A 19911-nucleotide genomic window follows, 5' to 3' on the forward strand; every position below is an offset into this window, starting at 1 on the left:
TGCGAGAGACCAGTGTATCAGACATGGATGAGAAAAGCCATGAAAGGATGAGTCGATCTTGTTGTTCCCAATTTGCAAACTGGATTCACCAGGTCTGCAGTTTCGTGTACATTGGTGAGGAATTTAGCTGGAACTCGGTAGTTTTGAGAATGAGTTACGTAGTCTTGGAGACGATGACCATGAATTGTGAGAGAAACTTGCTTTCTCCAGGAGATGAAGTTGAGATGATCAAGCTTTGTAGCGATTGGATGATCGAACGAGATCCGAGAGAATCGATTTAGTTGTCCGGTAACTTGAGACTCAGACATTTCGCCGGAAAATTTCTGCTCTGATACCATGAAAGAACTAGAGAGAGAGAGTGATTTATGAATGAGCGACATAGAAAATACGATACATTCTCATTAACCTTCAATGTATTACAGTGCATAGTATTTAAGCATTCGTATACTAACACAATTCCTAACTGATTTAAGTATCATAAATCATAACTAACTTGACACACTGGCAATCCGTGTGAGCTCTGACGAGGATCAACTACGCCATTTCACGCTGAGTTGGCTTAGATTCTCCAATACGTACGATGATGGAAATTTCAAGTACTTGTTTTTTGCCATTAGTGCTTCTATTAGTAGATGGAAATATTATTTATTTATTTATTTTTTTTCTGTGAAGCTACTACTCAAATTTTAAGTGCATTATATTATATTCTTGTATAGGGCGGCCATGACTTAGCAAAATTCTTGTCTTCTATCTTCCTTTATCTATCCTCATCTTTTTTTAGGATTTGCTTTTTGTCTATTGTCACCTGCTACAAGCAACTCCGATAAAAGTTAATAATAATAAATGGCTAAGTTAAACTAAAAAAAAAAAAAATACAAAAGTCATTAATGGTTAGGCCAATCAATATTATAAATTATAGATGACCTTTCCCAATTTGATTGACTATACGAATTAATAATAATAATCAAAGTCTTCCACTATCTTAATTTTGCATTCAGCTAAAGCTGACAAAATGTTAATAATTTCTTGTAAAACAAGTAAATTGGACTAATGTCCATAGACCAAGACTTGATTCATAAAAAATGCAAGCAAATCCATGAGTATAAAGCTCAATATACAACACTCAATCTTCACTTAATTAACTCGAGAATACTGTTATTGCTTCTTTTTCCTTTTGGGTACACAGGTATATTGTTCGTTCTGTAATAGCAAATAATTATACTGGTCAACTTTTATTTATTTATTTTTTTATCTCCACGCTTTGTATGTTTGTCTCTCCGTGTTGTGTTGTGTTTTGTTGAGTTCCAAAAATACTGGTCAGATGCACGCTTTGTATGTTTGTCTCTCGGTAGACAAAAAAAAAAAAAAAAAAAACAGAATGTTGCATCTGACTTGGACGTGCAATTCTCTAGAGCTTTTATTTACTTAATTACTTTACCAGCAAAACGTATTGTATTTTGCAGGACCAATGGAAATTATACCAGTGCCTCAGAAGAAGCATTCATCTGGAGATGATCATGATAATGTGGATCCAGATGTACGTCCTTGATTTGGTTATTCTTAGTTTATAGGAACCTAATACTCTAATTATTATGACCCCACGTTCAAAGAACCCTGTCCAGTAGAGATTTAAATTGTTTATTGTGCATTTTTATTTGTTTTGATATATTGTTATCAGTTTAGTTCAATAAACTTTTTTTCCTTCTTATTTCTTGTAATTCATCTGATCGTGATATATTTTCTTAGTTCCAAAATAGCTCCACTATAACATTTTTGTAGTGTTTGTTTGATCAGTGTTGGGAAATAATATTTAAACATTGTGGTACAGAAATACTTTAAGAACAGGCAAGCAAGCCTGGCATCAGCCAAGGCATGTGGGATCAACATGTATCCTCATAAATTCTCCGTTTCAATGCCGGTCTATGAGTTTATCAGATCATATGGTAGCTTAAACTCTGGCGAACACGTTGAAACAGTCCAGATCTCTCTAGCTGGTACTACTACTAGTTCATATTTTAAGTAAAGGAGAGTTCCGTAAATTATTTAAGTAGTAAACATTCTCAAAATTACTAAAATAAAAATTATTTAAGTAAGCACTCAAAATTTATCTCAATTAAAAAAACTATAACACACTTTCCAAAAAAAATAATAATAATTGTAACACCTTTGCTGATTTTAGCGTTCAATTTTTTTTTTTTTATCTTTTTTTTTTTATTCAAGGGAGAATCATGAGCAAACGAGCATCATCGTCGAAGCTTTTCTTCTACGATCTTTACGGCGAAAACGCTAAAGTACAAGTGATTGCTGATACAAGGTAACATTACTTTTTTCTAGTTTAACTAACTAAAAGTGAAACATAACTCAACAATTTTACCTATTTGTTGCTTTTGGTAATAAACCATTTATAAAATACCACTTTAATACTCAATTATAAAAATCCCTTGTAAATTTTTTATTAGAAAATAATCGTAAAACCTAACTTAGTCTAGTGGTAATTTTACAATACAAGTGGAAGTAGTAGGTTCAATTCTCACCGGCTAGAAATACCTTTAAAAACCCTACTCATTTAAACATCGAAATGCTACTTATTGTAAACTCTAAATGGCTAATCATTAACATTTACTTAAACAAGAATGTAATCTGTCAAATTTTGTGAATAATTGATGGTGGCCCCAAATATCCAATGGATGAACGGACCTAGATAATCACTTTTTCTTTTCTTATTGGACAAACTTGGTTTTGTGTTAGGCATTCAAGCTTGGATGTCAAGGAGTTCTCTAACTGCCACTCCCAAATTAAAAGAGGAGATATAGTTGGTATCTGCGGGTTTCCAGGTTATTATTTAATATCATTTAATCAAAGGAAATCTTTCATTATATTTTTGGTAACAAGGCTAAGGATTTTGCTTTAAATTTTGACTATCAGCATTGCGAGGCCTATCTATCCATCCACCGAAATATATATATATATATATATATTGCCCTAACAATAGCAATCGTATTTATAGGGAAGAGTAAGAAAGGAGAACTAAGTATTTTCGCGAACTCGATACAAATACTCGCTCCGTGCCTTCACATGTTACCGAGGCATGTCACAACTTATAGCAGTGATGACGGACATAATAAGGTTATTATTATTATTATTATTTTTAATCGAATTAATGCTGTATCCTAATAAGTATTCATTTTGTTATCACGAACATGCATCTTCAACCGCAGAAGAGTGAAGGACCAACTCATAATTTGTGGAAACCTGGAATGGCCAGAAATCCTGAATCTTATACTCTTAAAGATCAGGTATATTCTAACATAATTTGTTGTTGATAAATTAATTATTAGAGTATAAATTATAAATCATACTTCTCTTTTTGCTTACAAGTCTTTGCTTTTCTGATTTTTTTTCAACTGCAGGAAACTCGATATAGACAACGATATCTAGACCTCATAATTAATCCCGATATCAAACAAGTATTCATAACCCGTGCCCGAATCCTATCTTACTACAGAAATTTCCTCGACAGCCATGGATTCATAGAGGTTTCGAATAATTCACTAAAAACTTAATCAAGCCGAAATGAGACCTACGGTTTAAAAACGATCATGACATCTCTTAATTGGTCGAACTAACCATTTTATTTTCATCGAAAAAATGATCATTCACAACTTAAAGCGTGACTAAACTTCTGTCACGCAAAGGTTTTGCGCCACAAAGTATGCGTGACAACATGGTGACAGATTACTTTCCGTGACAGAAAATGAATTTGCATGACAGATTATTCTGCAACGCAAAGCAGTTATTTTTGTAGTGAAGTAATAACAGAATACTTTTCCTCATGTTAAAAATACCCGACGGTTAAATATCTGTATTATAGGTCGATAAATTTATTTGACTTTTAAAAACAAACATCAACATAAACATAATTTTTTTTTTTAATAAAGCTCAATAATTAATCAAGCCAATTTTCTATCAGCATCGATTTTTATATTTACATTCAACATCTGTAATAAATTGAATAGGTTGAAACACCGGTAATGAGCCTGACACATGGCGGTGCATCGGCCAAGCCATTTGTAACGTATCACAACGAGTTAGAGGCAGAGGCGTACATGCGCGTCTCACCAGAGCTCAACCTGAAGAAATTGGTCGTGGGAGGTCTTGATCGTGTCTATGAGATTGGGAAACAATTTAGGAACGAAGGGATTGATTTGACTCACTTGCCCGAATTCACAATGTGTGAATTCTACATGGCCTATGCTGATTACAATGACTTGATGGGACTCACCGAGCAATTGGTGTCTGGTAAGTTTGGACAAACTTGTTTTTATTTTTATTTTTTATTTTTTTAGTGGTAAATTCAGTTTCTAATTATATGTAGTTGAGGGGTGTACTAATATGAACAAAATATATACAGGATTGAGATTAATTTCATTTTCTGGTAATAAGTTTATAACAAAAACGATGCTTGAGATTGAAGGTGCGAATTCGGTTTAATGAAGAATTATTATTATTTTTAATTGAAAATAGGCAGTTGAAATTAACTGTAGTACTAATTTTAATCGAGTAAAAATTTCGGTAAAGTCAACCAAAATTTGTAAATTGTAATCTTGGCTTTTGTAATCATTGATTCTGTGATTCATGGGTTTTTTTCATTTTGTAGAACAATATTGTGTTTTTTATATTTTATATATTTTTTCTAAGGATTGGTTAAGGAGATAACTGGAGGCTATAAAATTATATACCACAGCAATGGATCGTGCAACGAGTCAATAGAGATTGATTTTACTCCTCCTTTCAGGTATTTTAATTTACACTATAACGTTTTGATTTACATGTGAAAATCTCAAATTGCATTATTAATTTATTTATTATCTTTGTTTGTGTAATGAGGAATTTTACGCTACTTCAAGTTAAAGTCTTTACAACAAAATTGAAAGACATTACATGAAGGTATATTTAGAGCCGAGTAGTAAGTTGGTACTACTAGAACTTGAGAGTCCACAAAATAGCCAATAAGTAATAACAGCAGCAAAATTATTTATGTTTATGTCACGTTCTACATGCTCTCTTCAAATATGACTGTCTTCAAATTTTTAATATTCAAGTCATGTTCAAAATATTTATTTTTTGCAGAAGGATTGATTTGATAGAAGAGTTAGAGAAGAGGGCAAGCATAAATATACCCAAAGATCTATCTAGTGAAGTTGCCAACAAGTACCTAATTGAGGCATGTGAAAGGTTCAATGTCAATTGTCCTCTTCCTCATTCCTCATCTCGTTTGTTAGACAAGGTATTTGTTACTTTGCTATTAAATTTGCCCTAGTTTCACAAATTACAAAACCGTTTTGCAAAAACCCTGTTTCTTGGACAATTTGATAATATCATGAGAATATAATAGTATGTAAGAAAACCGACCGATCATATAATCAATCAAATAAGAAAAATGTAAAAATGGAAACATCACACAAAATTTATCCTAGTTCGGTCATAAATGACATGCTCCACCCTCTTGAGTCCTCTTATACTATTGATGAAACAAAGCTCAATATAATCCTCAACAAGAACATATCCTCTGCTATTTCTCTCTTAATTGTGTTTTCTCTCAATGTTTTTCGCGCAATGATCAAAACGGCCATTGACAACCTTTCTTTGTGGCTTCCCTTAACGTGTACCGTCTAAAAGCAATCTGATGATGATGAGACAAACTATTCTCCACCTTCATTGAGACATCATATGCTCACTTAGTGAAAGAAAACCCTTGTCCCACTAGTACAAAAAGCATGATTCCACGACGGTTTCTAACCATCGTGTAAACTTACCACAACGGTCTTTTTCAGTCAGGGTAAGTTTCCATGATGAGAATAAGACCGATGTGGTAATTTTTTAGATAGGCTGAAACTAGTTACTTGGAACCAACTTTGTCATCGTTTCTAACATGGTCTGATGGTTGCCGTCTCTATTTTCACCTCTTTGTGCTTGCTACATCTTTGAAAAAATGTGTCTTGAGGTCAATTTGCTTTGACCACTCAGGAAAGACATAAAGTTTTGCAAAATTTAGTGCACTCTGACAATCACTATAAATTATAACATTATTGAAACCTAGGTTTATCAAAAGTGCTTTCAACCATCGGGCTTCTTTGAATGCTTCAACTATCGCCATGTTCTCTTCCTTAGTAAAAGATAGGGAAAGCATAGATTTTGAAGTAGATTTCCACTTATCAATCCACCACACGTTGTGAAAATATAACTAGTGAGAGACTTGCTAGTGTCTATACTTCTAACATAATTTGAGTTTACATAGCCTTTTACTTTCAATGGTTCTTATTATTTGTACCTTAACAATATCAAAATGAGAATACCTCTCAAATACCTTAGAAACTTGCTGACCAGGTTTGTTGCACTGCTAGATTAGTCCTAGATCATATAATTAATAGAAAACTTCAATCTTCCAACGACACTTGCATAAGGTACTTTGGCCATGTATTGTTTGTGTTCGTACCTTTTAGGTATCTTAGATGTTGAGTGCTTGTAGTGATGTTCAATATGAGTGATTACAAGTGTTGTTAATCCCATGTCAAGCACTTTAGACAAGGAAAAAAAAACTCTTTCAGTAAGAGATCCTTCATCTTGGTAGTCTGCTGATTGATTTATTAGTGTTTTTATTTGTAATAATTCCAAGAATTCTCTTGGTAGGGCCGAGATCCTTCATCTTGAATCTTTCCTTGAACTGAGACTTCAACATGTCAATCTCATATCTTTCTTTACATACAAGCAACATATCATCAACACAAGGAAAAAAAAATAGATCGTGATAGTGTTAGAAATCTTCTTGAAATATACAAACAAATCATATCCAATCCTTTTATAGTTATGCAAAATCATGCAATCATCAAATTTTAGGTACCACTGCCTTAATAACAGTTTTATCCCATATACAGAGTTATGAATTAAAATGAATTTATATGGCTTATCACCAATTTTAAACCCTTCATGCTGTTTTATTTAGATGCGCTCATTAAGTTTACCATATAAGAAAGTCGTAGTCAAATTAAATTTCTCCAACTCTAGGATGGTTCTGATGAAACCGATGCTTGGCAATAGGATATTAATATCATTATAGACAATGCTCTACTGTTGAGAAAGCACTATAGCTATTAACCTGACTTTGAATCTAGGTTTCTCAACAACATGGATACACTTTGGATCTTAAAAATCCATCTTGAACCTATTGTTCTTAGGTCTGCCAACAATTGTCATGGTTTCGTTTTCCTTTAAAGAATCTAATCTCTCTCTCATAGCATCTTTCCAAGAACTGATATGCTTACTCATACTAGATTCTTTGCAATTCCTAGATAAGTTCTTCGTCTAACAATCAAAATATACCATAAAAGAAAAAGTTATATGATTATAGTCAAACCTATATTTTGTCTCAGGAGCTCTCTTTTTTCTGACTCCGACTAAAATGTAATCATTGTTGTTGGAAATCATGATGATCTTCTGGTTGGAAATCATGTTCTTTTTCTTTTTGGTATGCAACTTTTGCTTGTCCTGGTGCTACAACAGGTTACCTCGTGATTTAATTTGCTTTTTAACTCGACCTTAAGATGAGTACATGCCTTTTGATCACTATATGCAAAAGAGTTAACATATTAATCTATCTTAAAAATCTTCTTCATTTAGTTTCATATCTCTACTGATAAGGCATCTTCCGTGTCCTCATTCTAAACACTAGAACTCGTATACTTTAATTCCTTATGGATATCAAATTAATATGCAGTTAAGTTATATGGTCAAGCACTCCTTGTTTGATGTGACTGCAAGATGTATATTGAAACACTTTGAGTTATGAGTAATCGATTTGACGAGATGACTCATGCATTAGGATCTTGAGTTCAATAGTTAAAGAATGGATTTTTTTTTTCACACACCAAGTGGTATTTAATGCTTCTGTGCAAAACGAATGAGGTAATTTAGGATGTAGAACCATGCATCTGACTCTTTCCATTATAGTCATGCTGATTATTTTAGCTAAACCAACCAGCTAAGCTGTTTGAACTTATTACAAAGCTTAGTAAAATATTCTAAACCATTATAAGTTCTTCACTTCTTTACTTATTCACCAATCTCAACTTCAAACATGGTCTTCTAACACTTTGAATGTATCAAAGGCTTCATTATTGTTCTTCAACATGTGCATAGACACGAAACGTTATCTATGATAGACATTTACTTGATACCTCAATCATATGAAATTCTTAATCATCACAAGTCTTAGTGGACATAGTCAAGAATTCCCTAAGTTTTTTTGCACATACTTGAATAATTTAGTTCTTACAGATTTTCTATATCACAATTCTAAAGACCTCTTATTTTTCAAATAGTGTAGTACCAAAACTCTCCTACTTGTGAAGAACATTCACGACGCCTTCATTGACATGTCAAGACTTAGATTTGATAAGCTTACAAGTTCTCTATTAACAAGATTTGCAAAACCAACAATACTGCAACCAACAAGGATATATAACCTATTTCTTATAACACCACCCACGATGGTAATTAAGTCTTTAGGAACATTTAGGTTCCCATTTTTCATATCTAAAACCATAACCTTCATTGAATAAGTGAATATCCTGTTTTGCATAATGACTCTTATGATGTTACTGGCAAGTTATATGACACAAGGTAATTAACTAGATTAGTAAATTAAGGTAAAAGCAGTAAACAAAGACACACATACTTGGTAACCTAGTTCACCAAATTGTGCCTGCGTCTGGAGGCATGATACTCCTGGTAAAAAAAAAAAACCAATATCCATGTGGTAAAAATTAGTCTTAGCTGAATGATCCTGTAAGCCTCTGCGTATAGGCGCAGGGCTAGGGGTACTTAGGAGATTTGGCTATTTTAATATTGTCCTTTATTGTATTTTTCTTTATTTTAATATGGGTAATAGGTACTTTCCTAATTTAAGGTCTTAGGTTTTGTTTAGCTTTATATTTGCCGAGGTCAATATGTTTTTGGGACGTTTAGAAGTATGTTTAGCTTTCTAGATGAATTTGGAGAGTGGGCATCTTACTCTTGAATTGAAGTCATATTCTAGTGTTTTTCGTTTGCGTGTTGAATAAGATTCGATAGCCACCACATGGGTGATTATCATTGGCGTAGTTTTATTTGTTTACGAAGTGATACCTATCAATTTGGTATTAGACCTGAAATCAGCCTACGAATTTCAAAGTGAATTTACGTTTTGGTCTGTGGTGATTCCCAAAAATAAGTAGAACTGTTAAAAAAACAAAAGATATCATCTAGACAGCAAAAATCAGAATGGTGCACCAAAAGCAATTACAAGATTTGGCTTCGGAGGTTGAGAGCATTCAGACGACTCTAGACAGGAAGATCGCGACAGTTGGTGTGTCTATGGATCAGAAGATTGCCGACCAAGATCGCAAACTGACCGACCTCGCGGTCATGGTCCAACAACTGCTGGATCGCCCAGCTCTGGCCCCCGCAACTGTCCCAATTGAGTTGTCGACCGGTTTGCTGCACTTGACGGTGAAAGAACTCGAAGATGTGGTGGTAAAAGGGAAGTGCGTCGAGTCCCCCCTTCCTACGATACCCCGTGAAAACAGGCCCTTGGATGCACGCGAGCGTGATTTGGAGAGTGCATGAGATTTGTTACGGAGTTGGGGAGAAACGCTCGAGGAGGGCGTGCGCGATGTGGGGTGGTGCGGGGCTGAGGAGCACGCGTGTAAGGTGAATTGAGCAAGGGAGATACTAGAACGCGCAGGTGGGCACATTGCGGACTCTGCTCAGGACCCGCGGGAGTTGGAGGGGCGCACCCGTGAAGAAAGCCGGCATGGGGAAGAACATGCACATGAGCTAGAGCGCGCGCGCGATATGCTAAAGCGTGCATGCGAGTGGTTCCCGAAACGCGTGCACGAGGCACATATGCAACTGTGCCACGCACGCAAGCTGCCTCGGGTTTGGCACGATGCACCACCGATACACGAGGGACTCGTCGACCAGAGATGGGAGCAGCGGAGGAAGAAGTAAAGCGACGTGGTCAACACTAGGACTGGGGATACCCGGAGAGGAACCAGGGATTCGATGAATGAAACAGACCATTGGAGGATTGTGTGGAGCCACCAGATGTGCGGGGGAGAGGTGTAGGATGGCAACGGCACGGTCAGGGAGGCGGCCGAGCCGGTGGGGGGACGAGGCGCACTATACAGGCAGCAAGGGCGGGACTATAGTCATGAATGGGATGGTCAGTTGAAATGTCACGGTGTGGACATTCGATCACAGAAATTGCATCCTCCGGTGTTCGAAGACGGGGATGCGCATGATTGGCTTTATCGGGCCGAGCACTACTTCGAGGTGAACCGAGTGGATGAGCGCAAGAAATTGGCATTAGCAGATCTATGTTTGGACGAGGAGGCACTGGCTTGGTATCAATGGTGTGAGTAGCGGGATCCAATTCACTCGTGGACACAGTTCAAGATTCTGATTGCGGAGCGTTTCCATACGGCTACAGTTCAAGTTCAAGATTCTGATTGTGGAGCGTTTCCGTATTACTGATGGCACTTACTCAAACCGGGATAGTGAAAGAGTATCACAAGTAGTTTGAGAAATTGTCGAGCACAACTCCGGAAACCCAGAGCGCCATGCTAGAAGATGCGTTTATGAGAGGTTTGTGACCGGACATACGGGAGGCAATGCGGCTTACGCGAGATTTTTGATCGTGCATGCAAGATCGAGAACAAGCGAATCTCCAAACGGCGGAGTCGAGGAGGGTGGAGCAGCAACACTAACTCTTGGGACCGGGGTACACGAGCCACAGTCAAGACCACTGGTAATAGGGAATCCGACAAGAAGGTCGAGCGAGATATGAACTCGAGATCCCGATACAAGCGTCTGACTGAGAACGAGTACGCGGCTAAACGCGCGAAAGAGGTTGTGTTTCAAGTGTGATGAGAAGTTTGCACCAAGACATCGGTGTAGGGAAGAATCGTTGAAGGCTCTTGTGTGAGGACGAGGATGAGATAGATGAATATGAGGAGGAAAACGGTGCGAGACCAAGGACTCGATTCATTTGAATCACGTTGATGTGTCCCTCAAGTCGGTGATCGGACTCACATCGGGTCAAAAGATCAAATTGATGGGAGGGATAGGTGACCATGAGGTGCTCGTGTTGTCGGATTGTGGGGCCACACATAACTTTGTTTATAAACGGATGGTGAATGCTTTGGGGCTCAAGTTCACAGCGACCCGGGATTTTACGATAATACTTGGCACGGGTAGGACAAACAAGAGTGCGGGGGTTTGTTGGGGGCTAGTTTTGTCGCTGCAAGATACTCAGGTGTGTGCGGACTTTCTCCCGCTCAACTTGGGTCACACCGACGTCATTATGGGTCGTTACAGACACTACCCGAAATGATGGTTCACTGGAGCTGACTACGCATGGAGTATTAGATGAACGGCACCACGGTGGTATTATGTGGCGATCCGAGCTTGTTTCGATCGCTCATGTTGGTCAAAACCATCACCCGTGCGATCACTAAAGCAGGTGGCGGTTACTTGATCGAGCTACACCGGAAGGGGATCATTGGGGAGACGCCGGAGGAGGAAAAGGTAGAAGATGTGCATTGTTTGCTGGAGCATTTTGGGGACGTTTTCGCCATGCCATCGGGGCTACCCCCACCACGTGACCACGATCACGCGATCGAGATGAGGCCCGGAGTCACACCGGTGGGCGTTCGGCTGTATCAATACCCGCAGGTACATAAGGATGAGATCGAGCGGCTCGTTCGAGACATGCTTGAGGGCGAAATCATAGAACCTAGTGTCAGTCCGTTCTCGAACCCAGTTCTGTTATTCAAGAAGAAGAACGAAAGTTAGTGCTTCTACGTTGACTATCTGGCCCTCAACAAGGAAACTGTTCTAGATAAGTTTTCGATATCGGTGATTGATGCGCTTCTTGATGAGCTCCATGGGGCCACGGTCTTCTCCAAGATCGACTTGAAATCTGGATATCATCAGATTCGGGTGAAGCCGTATGATGTACCCAAGACAAGATTCCGGACGCACGAAGGTCACTACGAGTTCCTGGTTATGCCGTTCGGATTGACGAAGGCACCAATGACTTTCCAATCACTCATGAATTCGGTGTTTCAAAAATTCCTACAGAAGTTTGTCTTGGTGTTCTTCGACGATATCCTCATCTACAGTCGGTCTCATTCCGACCATCTGGGTCATCTTGAGATCATCTTGGGCATTCTTCAAGATCACCAGTTGTACGCCAATCAGAGGAAGTGTACGTTCGGGCAGCCATATATCAATTCCATATCATTCATTTTGATACAGATGTTACTTGACCCAATGACCTTGAAAGCCTTGTTGTTGCGTAAGAAAAGTAATCCTCAATTCAAGCTTTAGTATGTTTGGTGACATGTAGTAGGCACAAACCACTATCAAGAACCTATATGCTTTTGTTGAGTTATCATCAGAAGGGCTTCAAATGATTCATACCCTTCCTCATAATATAGCTGCATTGATATTTCTCATGGGCAAGTCTTTGTTGGGACCATCTTTCTTCATGTGGTCCTCTCTGTAACATGAGTACTACTTGTAGGGAGATTTCTTATCATCATCAATATTTGATCTATGTGATTAGAGACCTTAGATTTCCATCGATTCTTGAAATTTGGGTTTGAGTTACTTTTTTTTCTTCTAAATATGTTAAGGTCATTAACCATTGGTCTCTTCTCTATCTTCCGTTTGATTTCTTTAGATTTTAAAGAGACTTTAACTTCTTCTAGGGCTATGGATTCTCATACATATTTCATCTTCGCCACAAAATTTGAGAAAAAACGTTAGGAATGCATTTATAATCATCATGGCTTGATCAAAATCGTCAATTAGAATGTCGATTTTTAAAGGTCAAGGATGATCTTAATGAATTCATCAAGGTTTTCACTGATCCACTTGTCTTCATAAATTTTGAAGTCAAGCAACCTTAATTTCAGATGAATTTAACTTGAAAGGGATTTTTTCATGTAGAGATATTCAAGTTTATCTCACCACCTTGTTTCCAAGATGAAAAATTAAGTGAGGTATGTCATCCCGACTGCTATCCTCTTCCCTGCTGCAGACATAGATTCATGAGAGACCTTTTCCAATTCATTTTCCATGCAATCTTTTTATTCCACTGCTGAAATCCATCTCTGAATTTTGGATTGTTTAGTGGAGGCTCTGATACTAATTGCTTTGCAAATTTCATATTTCTTGGACAGCCTTATACGGCAATGATTAGAAAGCAAGAAATAGACCAATCACAAATAATCAAACAAGAAAACATATCACACCAATTTTATCCTTGTTAGATCTCAAATAGCCTACTCCAACCTCTCAAGTCATCTTTCACACTATCGGTGAGATAAAGTTCAAACAAGTTAGAAATCGTCATAAAGAATTGATCATCCACGATTTCTCTCGCAATACTGTTTTCTCTCAAGTTCTTTCTTTGTTACTAGTTTTTATCAATTGTCTTGCTATGAAAATGACATCAATCAACTCTTTACAGCAATGCAAAATAAGTAATTAGACGCATAAGCTAACTCGTCACGACTATCGTTGACATATTTTCATAGTTTGGCTTCCTTTAAACTGTACCGCGCGTCAAAAACCAACCCAATTTTGATGAGATCATTTATAATTATAAATATCATATCATAAATTTATTAATATTTTTTTTAGTGCTATAGTAAAAAATTATAGTCTACAACTGATTTGGCTGGCTTATATTAACAACTTAATTGCAAAAAAAAAAAAAAATAATAATAATACAGATGCTCCTTATAAGTAATTTTAATATTCAAAATAAATTTTTTAGTTAACCTTAGCCCAATTTTTTTTTTTTAATATTAATCATTAACCTAAGAGCTCGTTAAAAGTTAACTAAAATTACCCATAGATATGTCTACTTTTAAATAACTAATAACCCGTGTGCAAATAAGTCCATTATCACATGTTCAAAATGCATTTTAAAAAAATTTAAATTATTTTTCTTAAAATAATACTAGATTTATTAATATAATGTTAAAATAATGTTGATGAATATTATATTATAGCTTGTTGGACATTTTCTTGAAGAAAGTTGCGTGAATCCAACTTTTATACTCAACCATCCGGAGATTATGAGTCCACTAGCCAAAGGGCACAGAACGAGACCTGGCTTGACTGAGCGCTTTGAATTATTCGTCAACAAGCGAGAGGTAATATATATGCATATATGTATTTATATATATTTTTGTTACTATTAATTAATGATTATATATATATATCAAAAAAAGCTAAAAAATATTAGAAAACATAATGATATATTTTAATTACGAGTTTAATGCGCTTTCTTATTAGTATTTATTACATCTAAAAAATGTCTTAAAGGTCTTGAACAAAAATAATATTACAAAAAGGTTATATTAGAAATTCACTAAAACGCAGTGAAATCTGAATGTAAGCATGCGAAATTTCTCACGAAGGTGTGTGTGCGCGTGTGTGTAGGAGAGAGAGAGAGACGAAATCAAAGCGTCGATTAACTAAAACCAGGTGTATTTTATATATAAAATTACATCTTTTTGTGAGCTAAAGAAAAGGAATTGGCATATCTATATATGGAGAAAGTATTTTAAAGGGAGAGAGAGAGAGAGACAGATTTCATATGGAGATTTCAAAAAATCCAGTATAGTTTATTCTTTATATAGGAAATCGGAAGTTGTTTGGTAGTTAACTCAAAAAGTTTTTGTTTTTTATTTTCTAATTTTTGTAGTTGTACTGAAAAATTATTTTGCAGTTGTTTTCAAAAAGCTGTTTGATACAGTTTTCATTTTTGTTTTTGAGAAAGTGAAAAAACTGAAAAAAGTGTTTGGTATATAGTTTTCATTTTTGGTTTTGAAAAAATGAAAAGAGAAGATGAGGAGAAGGAGGAGAGAAGAGAAGAATTTTTTTTTTCTTCCAAAAACACATTTTATTTGTTTTCAGTTTTCTTTACTTTTTTACAAAACAACTTCAAAATTTTTAAATTTTTTTTTTCTGAAAACACTTTACCAAACACATTTTCCTGTTTTGTTTCCTATTTTCACTTCTTGAAAACTCAAAAACAGTTTTTGAGTTGATAACCAAACATGCCCGAAGTGTCTCAAGTGGACCTACAAAAACCACTAGACCCGTCTCCGTCACCGTGCTCACACGAGAGATTAATAAATAGCACTCTCTTGGATCAATATATAATATTTAATAATGACTATTTATTTGAAGATATATAATGAACTTATCTCTTAAGATAATTTAACTAGTGGAACTCTTTCAAATATCCCTCTCAAATATTATACACTGTTTTATTTTAGTGAACAACCAATTAAAAGACTACCTTTTTCAAAAGCTGACTTTGTTTTGTGCTATTTTTACCACAGTTCATACAATAAAAAGTTCATATAGATTAAGAAATAAGATTTTATATGTGTTATATATGTAACATAGTGTACACCATATGAGTGACGAATCATTAGCTGAATCATATCTTATATTTATGTGTGTGTCATATATGTATTGGTAGCTGTGCAATGCTTATACAGAACTGAATGATTCTGAAGTACAGTACCAGCGATTTGCTGACCAACTTAAGGTAATCATAATTTGTTTTCTTGTTTTATTTTTGTTCTTTTGTTTTGTTTTTAAGTTTTTTTTTAATGAATCGAAGATCTCGAACACAATTCTCCCTCTATATATTGAGTATAGAACTATGCTGATATGTACAATACTGTCAAACTATACAGTTTTACGGCTCCAAGCTTATCTTAATTATTTACCATTATTTTACGTCTGCCAAAAAGTAATTTTTTAGTGTATATATCTCAATGTTATATGTCGGTAATAGGCTAAAATGCTTTTATATAGTTTTATCTTTCATTGATAAATCATTGTTTATATATATATATATATATATATATATATATATATATATATATATATATCTGTTTTCTCTCACAAAAATATGTAATGGTTATAAGTGACCATGACTAATAATGATATCATTATTATAAATAATTAATATTAGGACGCGGAATTGGGGGATGAGGAAGCAATGGTTTTGGACAAGAATTACTGCATTGCACTAGAGTATGGGCTTCCACCAACAGCTGGGATGGGAATGGGTATCGATAGGCTTACCATGCTTCTCACGGACTCGCACAACGTTAAGGTCTCAAACCATTCTTCCACTCTACTACTATCCATATCTCCATAAGAATTATAGGATCTATAGCTAAATTATACATATGCATCAATTCTTTTTAATTACATACTCTTTTAATATCTTGATGACATTTATATTTTCAATTGTTATTGTCATTTATCAATATTAAGTACTAAAAAAAAATTAAAAAAAAATTAAAAAAAAAAAACCAAACACAATTATGTTTCGGTTAAACATTAGTCTAATAATATATCTTTTAAAAATTACGTTTTGATAATTGAGAGTCGTAACATGCCAAACTAAAATAACAAGTCTTTATTTACACGATAGTAGTATATTTTCGTGTAACGATGTATAATGTATTATTGGTTTTAATAATAGTGTATCGGTTTTTTCTTCTTTGAGATTCAGTGAAATTGGCATATTCAAATTCAATGGGTGTTTGGCAAAGATGGTAAATGGTGGACCATTTGAAATTTTGCATTGACTTTGACATACAGTGTTTGTTTGATAAACCAGCTATTTCAGTCTAGAAACTAGTGCGTTTATTTATTGGTAATGCAACTAAGTAGTCAAAATTACGAATTACTAGTTTTTTTTAATCAAATTTCACACAAAAAATAATGTAAATAATTAAGTAATAATAATAATAATAATAACAATGATACATTCATAGTTAATATTTGACCATGTTCAAGTTAATAAAATATGAACCAATTATTACTAATGTATTGATAAAAATAAATATCTTGTTTTGTCTTCTAATACGTGTGTATTTTCTTCACTTCACTAAATTAAAGAAAAAAAAATCAAGAAACAACTCTTTACTTAGTGTCTAGTTTTTGTAAGAAATGCATATTTATATGAAATATATGAACAGTTCCTTCTAATTTAATCGCGTTAGTTAATGAGAACATATGTAATATATTTGGAGAACAGTTATGTAAATAATGTTACTAACATTTGAGGATGAGAGATATATTCGTAGTCCTCTTTAGTACTAAAGATAACTTTTGTAGCAAAATTGGTTACACGTGTAATAATTTTGTAGTTATTAGAAACTTATGGTTGTGGCATTTAATTAAACTATTAGAAAGCTTTTGTTCTTCTACATATTAAAGTACGAAAGCTTTTGTTAATCGGTCTCTAAAAATAAATATTTTGCAAGTTGTATGCATTTTGTTGTAACTGCATTATGTAGCTAGCTATATATATCATATATGCATCAACTAATCTTATAATTATTATTGAAATGAAATGTGTGCTGATAGGAAGTTATTTTCTACCCCCCAATGAAGGCTCAAGAAGACAGTTGAATATTGCAGACAGAAAGGGAGGAGATGTATGCGCGGATAAAATTAAGAGGGAGAGATTGAATGTGAGAGAAGGAAGAAAAAATATATTTATTGCGTCTATATATATTATTGCATTTGGTTTGGTATGAAACGAAGAAATAAATTTAAACTATTTTGTAAAAAATATGTTTCTTAACGTTTTTGTATACATATATAATTTTTAAAAAACTTAAAAGTATTGCATAAATATATAATCTTTTTTATTTCGTTAAAACAGCACCAATATGTATTCAATGTCACAATTACACTGCAAAACATAGCAACTGTTGTCCGTCCATTCCGAGACACTGGAATGGCTCGACGGCCGACCCTAGTGAGCCCGGCTCAGCCTCCCAAGGAGGTGCTCGACCAACCGATCAACCGACTAGGAACATCCGAGCAGCTGGACGGCCATCACCAGTCGCCCAGGCGGTCATCACCGGTCGGCCATCCAGACGTCTGACATGACGCGCTACCGGTCAGTCTCTCAGGCCTTCAGACATTCAGCCGATCGGCCACTCAGCCACCAGGTTCCTGACCGGTTGGCCATTTGGCCGTGGGAGTCCGACAGCCTTCTTGCCCAAGGGGGTTCTGCCAACTCTATAAATAGAGTCCTCGACCCAAGAACCAAGGTAATCCGAATTTGAGCTTTGAATTGCTGCCGAACCTCTGAGAAGCTCGTTTCACTCTCATTCGACTCCTAAACACTCTAAACACTTTACTTTCCACCTCAATCCTCTTAGAAGCTTACCATGCTTCTGACGGACTCGCACAACGTTAAGGTCTCACTCTACTACTACTATCTATATCTCCATAAGAATTATAGTGTCTATATATAGATTTATACATGTGCATCCTTTTCTTTAATTATATACTCTTTTGATATGCTTATGACATATATATATATATATATATATATATTATATATATATATATGTCATAATTATTGGCATAATTTACCAAAATTATTTAAGTACTGAAAGTCATAAAAAGAATTATGTTTCAGACTACAATTAAACAATAGTCTAATAATATGTCTATCAAAAGTTATGTTTTGATAATTGATAGTCGTAATATGACAACTAAAATAATAAGTCCTTTTATATATTCATGCACTAGCTACTACACAAAACAAAATGGCTTGGACGACACCAATAAACTATCGTCCAAGCTTTGGACGACAGCTTGTTTGTGTCGTCTAAGTTGATGTCGTCCTAGATTGGATAATTTCTGTAATTATCGTACAAACACTTTGGACAACGGATTTAAAATTTTATCCAAGTGATTTAAAGCAGTACTTCCGTCGTGGCTCGAATAACATAAGCCGCGGCGGGATAGTATTGGACGACAATTTTGAACTGTCGTCCAAACAGAACACAAAAGATATTTCAGCCCCTGCAATTATATTCAGGCCGTGGTGGATTAATTTTTGGACGATAGATAATAACTGTTGTCTAAACTTTTGTTCATCGTAGAAAAGCCACAGCAATACGTAATAGGCTGCTGCATGTCTCAAGTTAGACAACGGATATAAACTGTCGTCCAAAGGTAATCAAAACTACATAAAGGCGCGGCCAGAAGAAAATGGCCACGCCAGACATATTTTTGGACGATGTATAATAACTATCGTCCAAACTATTTTTCATCGTAGAATGTGTTGTCGCACGAAAATGAACAACTATTTAAAACCTCGGGCGGTTCGATCCAAGGCCGGACCAAGTGATCGCACCCGGGCCAAGAGCGTGAACTCGATAGTCTCGAGCTAGGGTTCTCTCCGATCAACCCGCCTCTCGGGAGAGGTAGGGGGTGAGGAGGATGAGTGACCGTGCCTTGGTTGTCGGCTGCCTACGTACCCGTGCGTGGGATCAGGTCAGAACGTAGTTCAAGCGTGTGTGACGCAGTATGAGGCGCGGAGCCTTGGCGAAGAGGCGCGCTCGACGAAGGAAACGGGGCGCGAGGAGTCCTCGGCAGCGTCTCGAAACTTCGGAGATCGCGTACGCGTCTAGCGTGTTAGACGCGCAAGGGTAGCTCTAGTTGAGAACCCTAGGGGCCGTGCTTGAGCACCGGAGAACGTTCGGTCAAAGGGAGCGACATCCGGGAAGTTCCCGTGAGTGCTTCGGGACCTTTGAGAACGAGGGAGAGAGAAAAGAACCTGCTTCAGGCCAAATATGGCATCCAGAGAAGCAGAGAAATCGAGCGTGTCGATAAGAGATGAAGAGAATTATTGGATATTTTTGAATATCTTGGGATGGCTTTCCCCTCAATGGGAGAGGGTATTTATAGGTGTTTGGGAGCCTTAGAAGGTCCCTTTTTCGTCCATGTGGGACTAGG

At 36.0% G+C, this 19911-nt stretch overlaps 1 protein-coding gene and 1 long non-coding RNA gene across 8 annotated transcripts in view; one reads left to right on the forward strand and one right to left on the reverse strand.

The window, feature by feature from the left end:
* The window catches only part of LOC149390477 (uncharacterized), a 91626-nt gene that overhangs the window by 8557 nt on the left and 63158 nt on the right, over positions 1 to 19911 (reverse strand). The window lies entirely within an intron of this gene.
* On the forward strand, positions 826 to 18028 carry LOC149390478 (lysine--tRNA ligase-like). Of its 6 annotated transcripts, none has more exons than XM_089619631.1 (15): positions 826 to 1186; positions 1464 to 1537; positions 1829 to 1994; positions 2221 to 2314; positions 2749 to 2834; positions 3008 to 3126; positions 3219 to 3296; positions 3411 to 3536; positions 4017 to 4299; positions 4699 to 4795; positions 5131 to 5287; positions 14124 to 14267; positions 15608 to 15676; positions 16109 to 16252; positions 17545 to 18028. In XM_089619631.1, exons 1-15 carry the CDS (start codon positions 1051 to 1053, stop codon positions 17560 to 17562), a joined length of 1791 nt encoding a protein of 596 aa, XP_089475757.1. In that variant the 5' UTR covers positions 826 to 1050; the 3' UTR covers positions 17563 to 18028. The 6 variants fall into 6 exon arrangements, with proteins under 6 accessions (XP_089475757.1, XP_089475758.1, XP_089475759.1 ...); XM_089619632.1 differs by having other exon boundaries at positions 853 to 1186; positions 3411 to 3467; positions 17518 to 18017; XM_089619630.1 differs by having other exon boundaries at positions 857 to 1186; positions 17518 to 18015.

The sequence above is a fragment of the Urtica dioica genome, chromosome 7 (genome assembly GCF_054948205.1).
Source record: "Urtica dioica subsp. dioica isolate 48M chromosome 7, U.dioica_male_clone48M_v1_H2, whole genome shotgun sequence".
Lineage (NCBI taxonomy): Eukaryota > Viridiplantae > Streptophyta > Magnoliopsida > Rosales > Urticaceae > Urtica > Urtica dioica.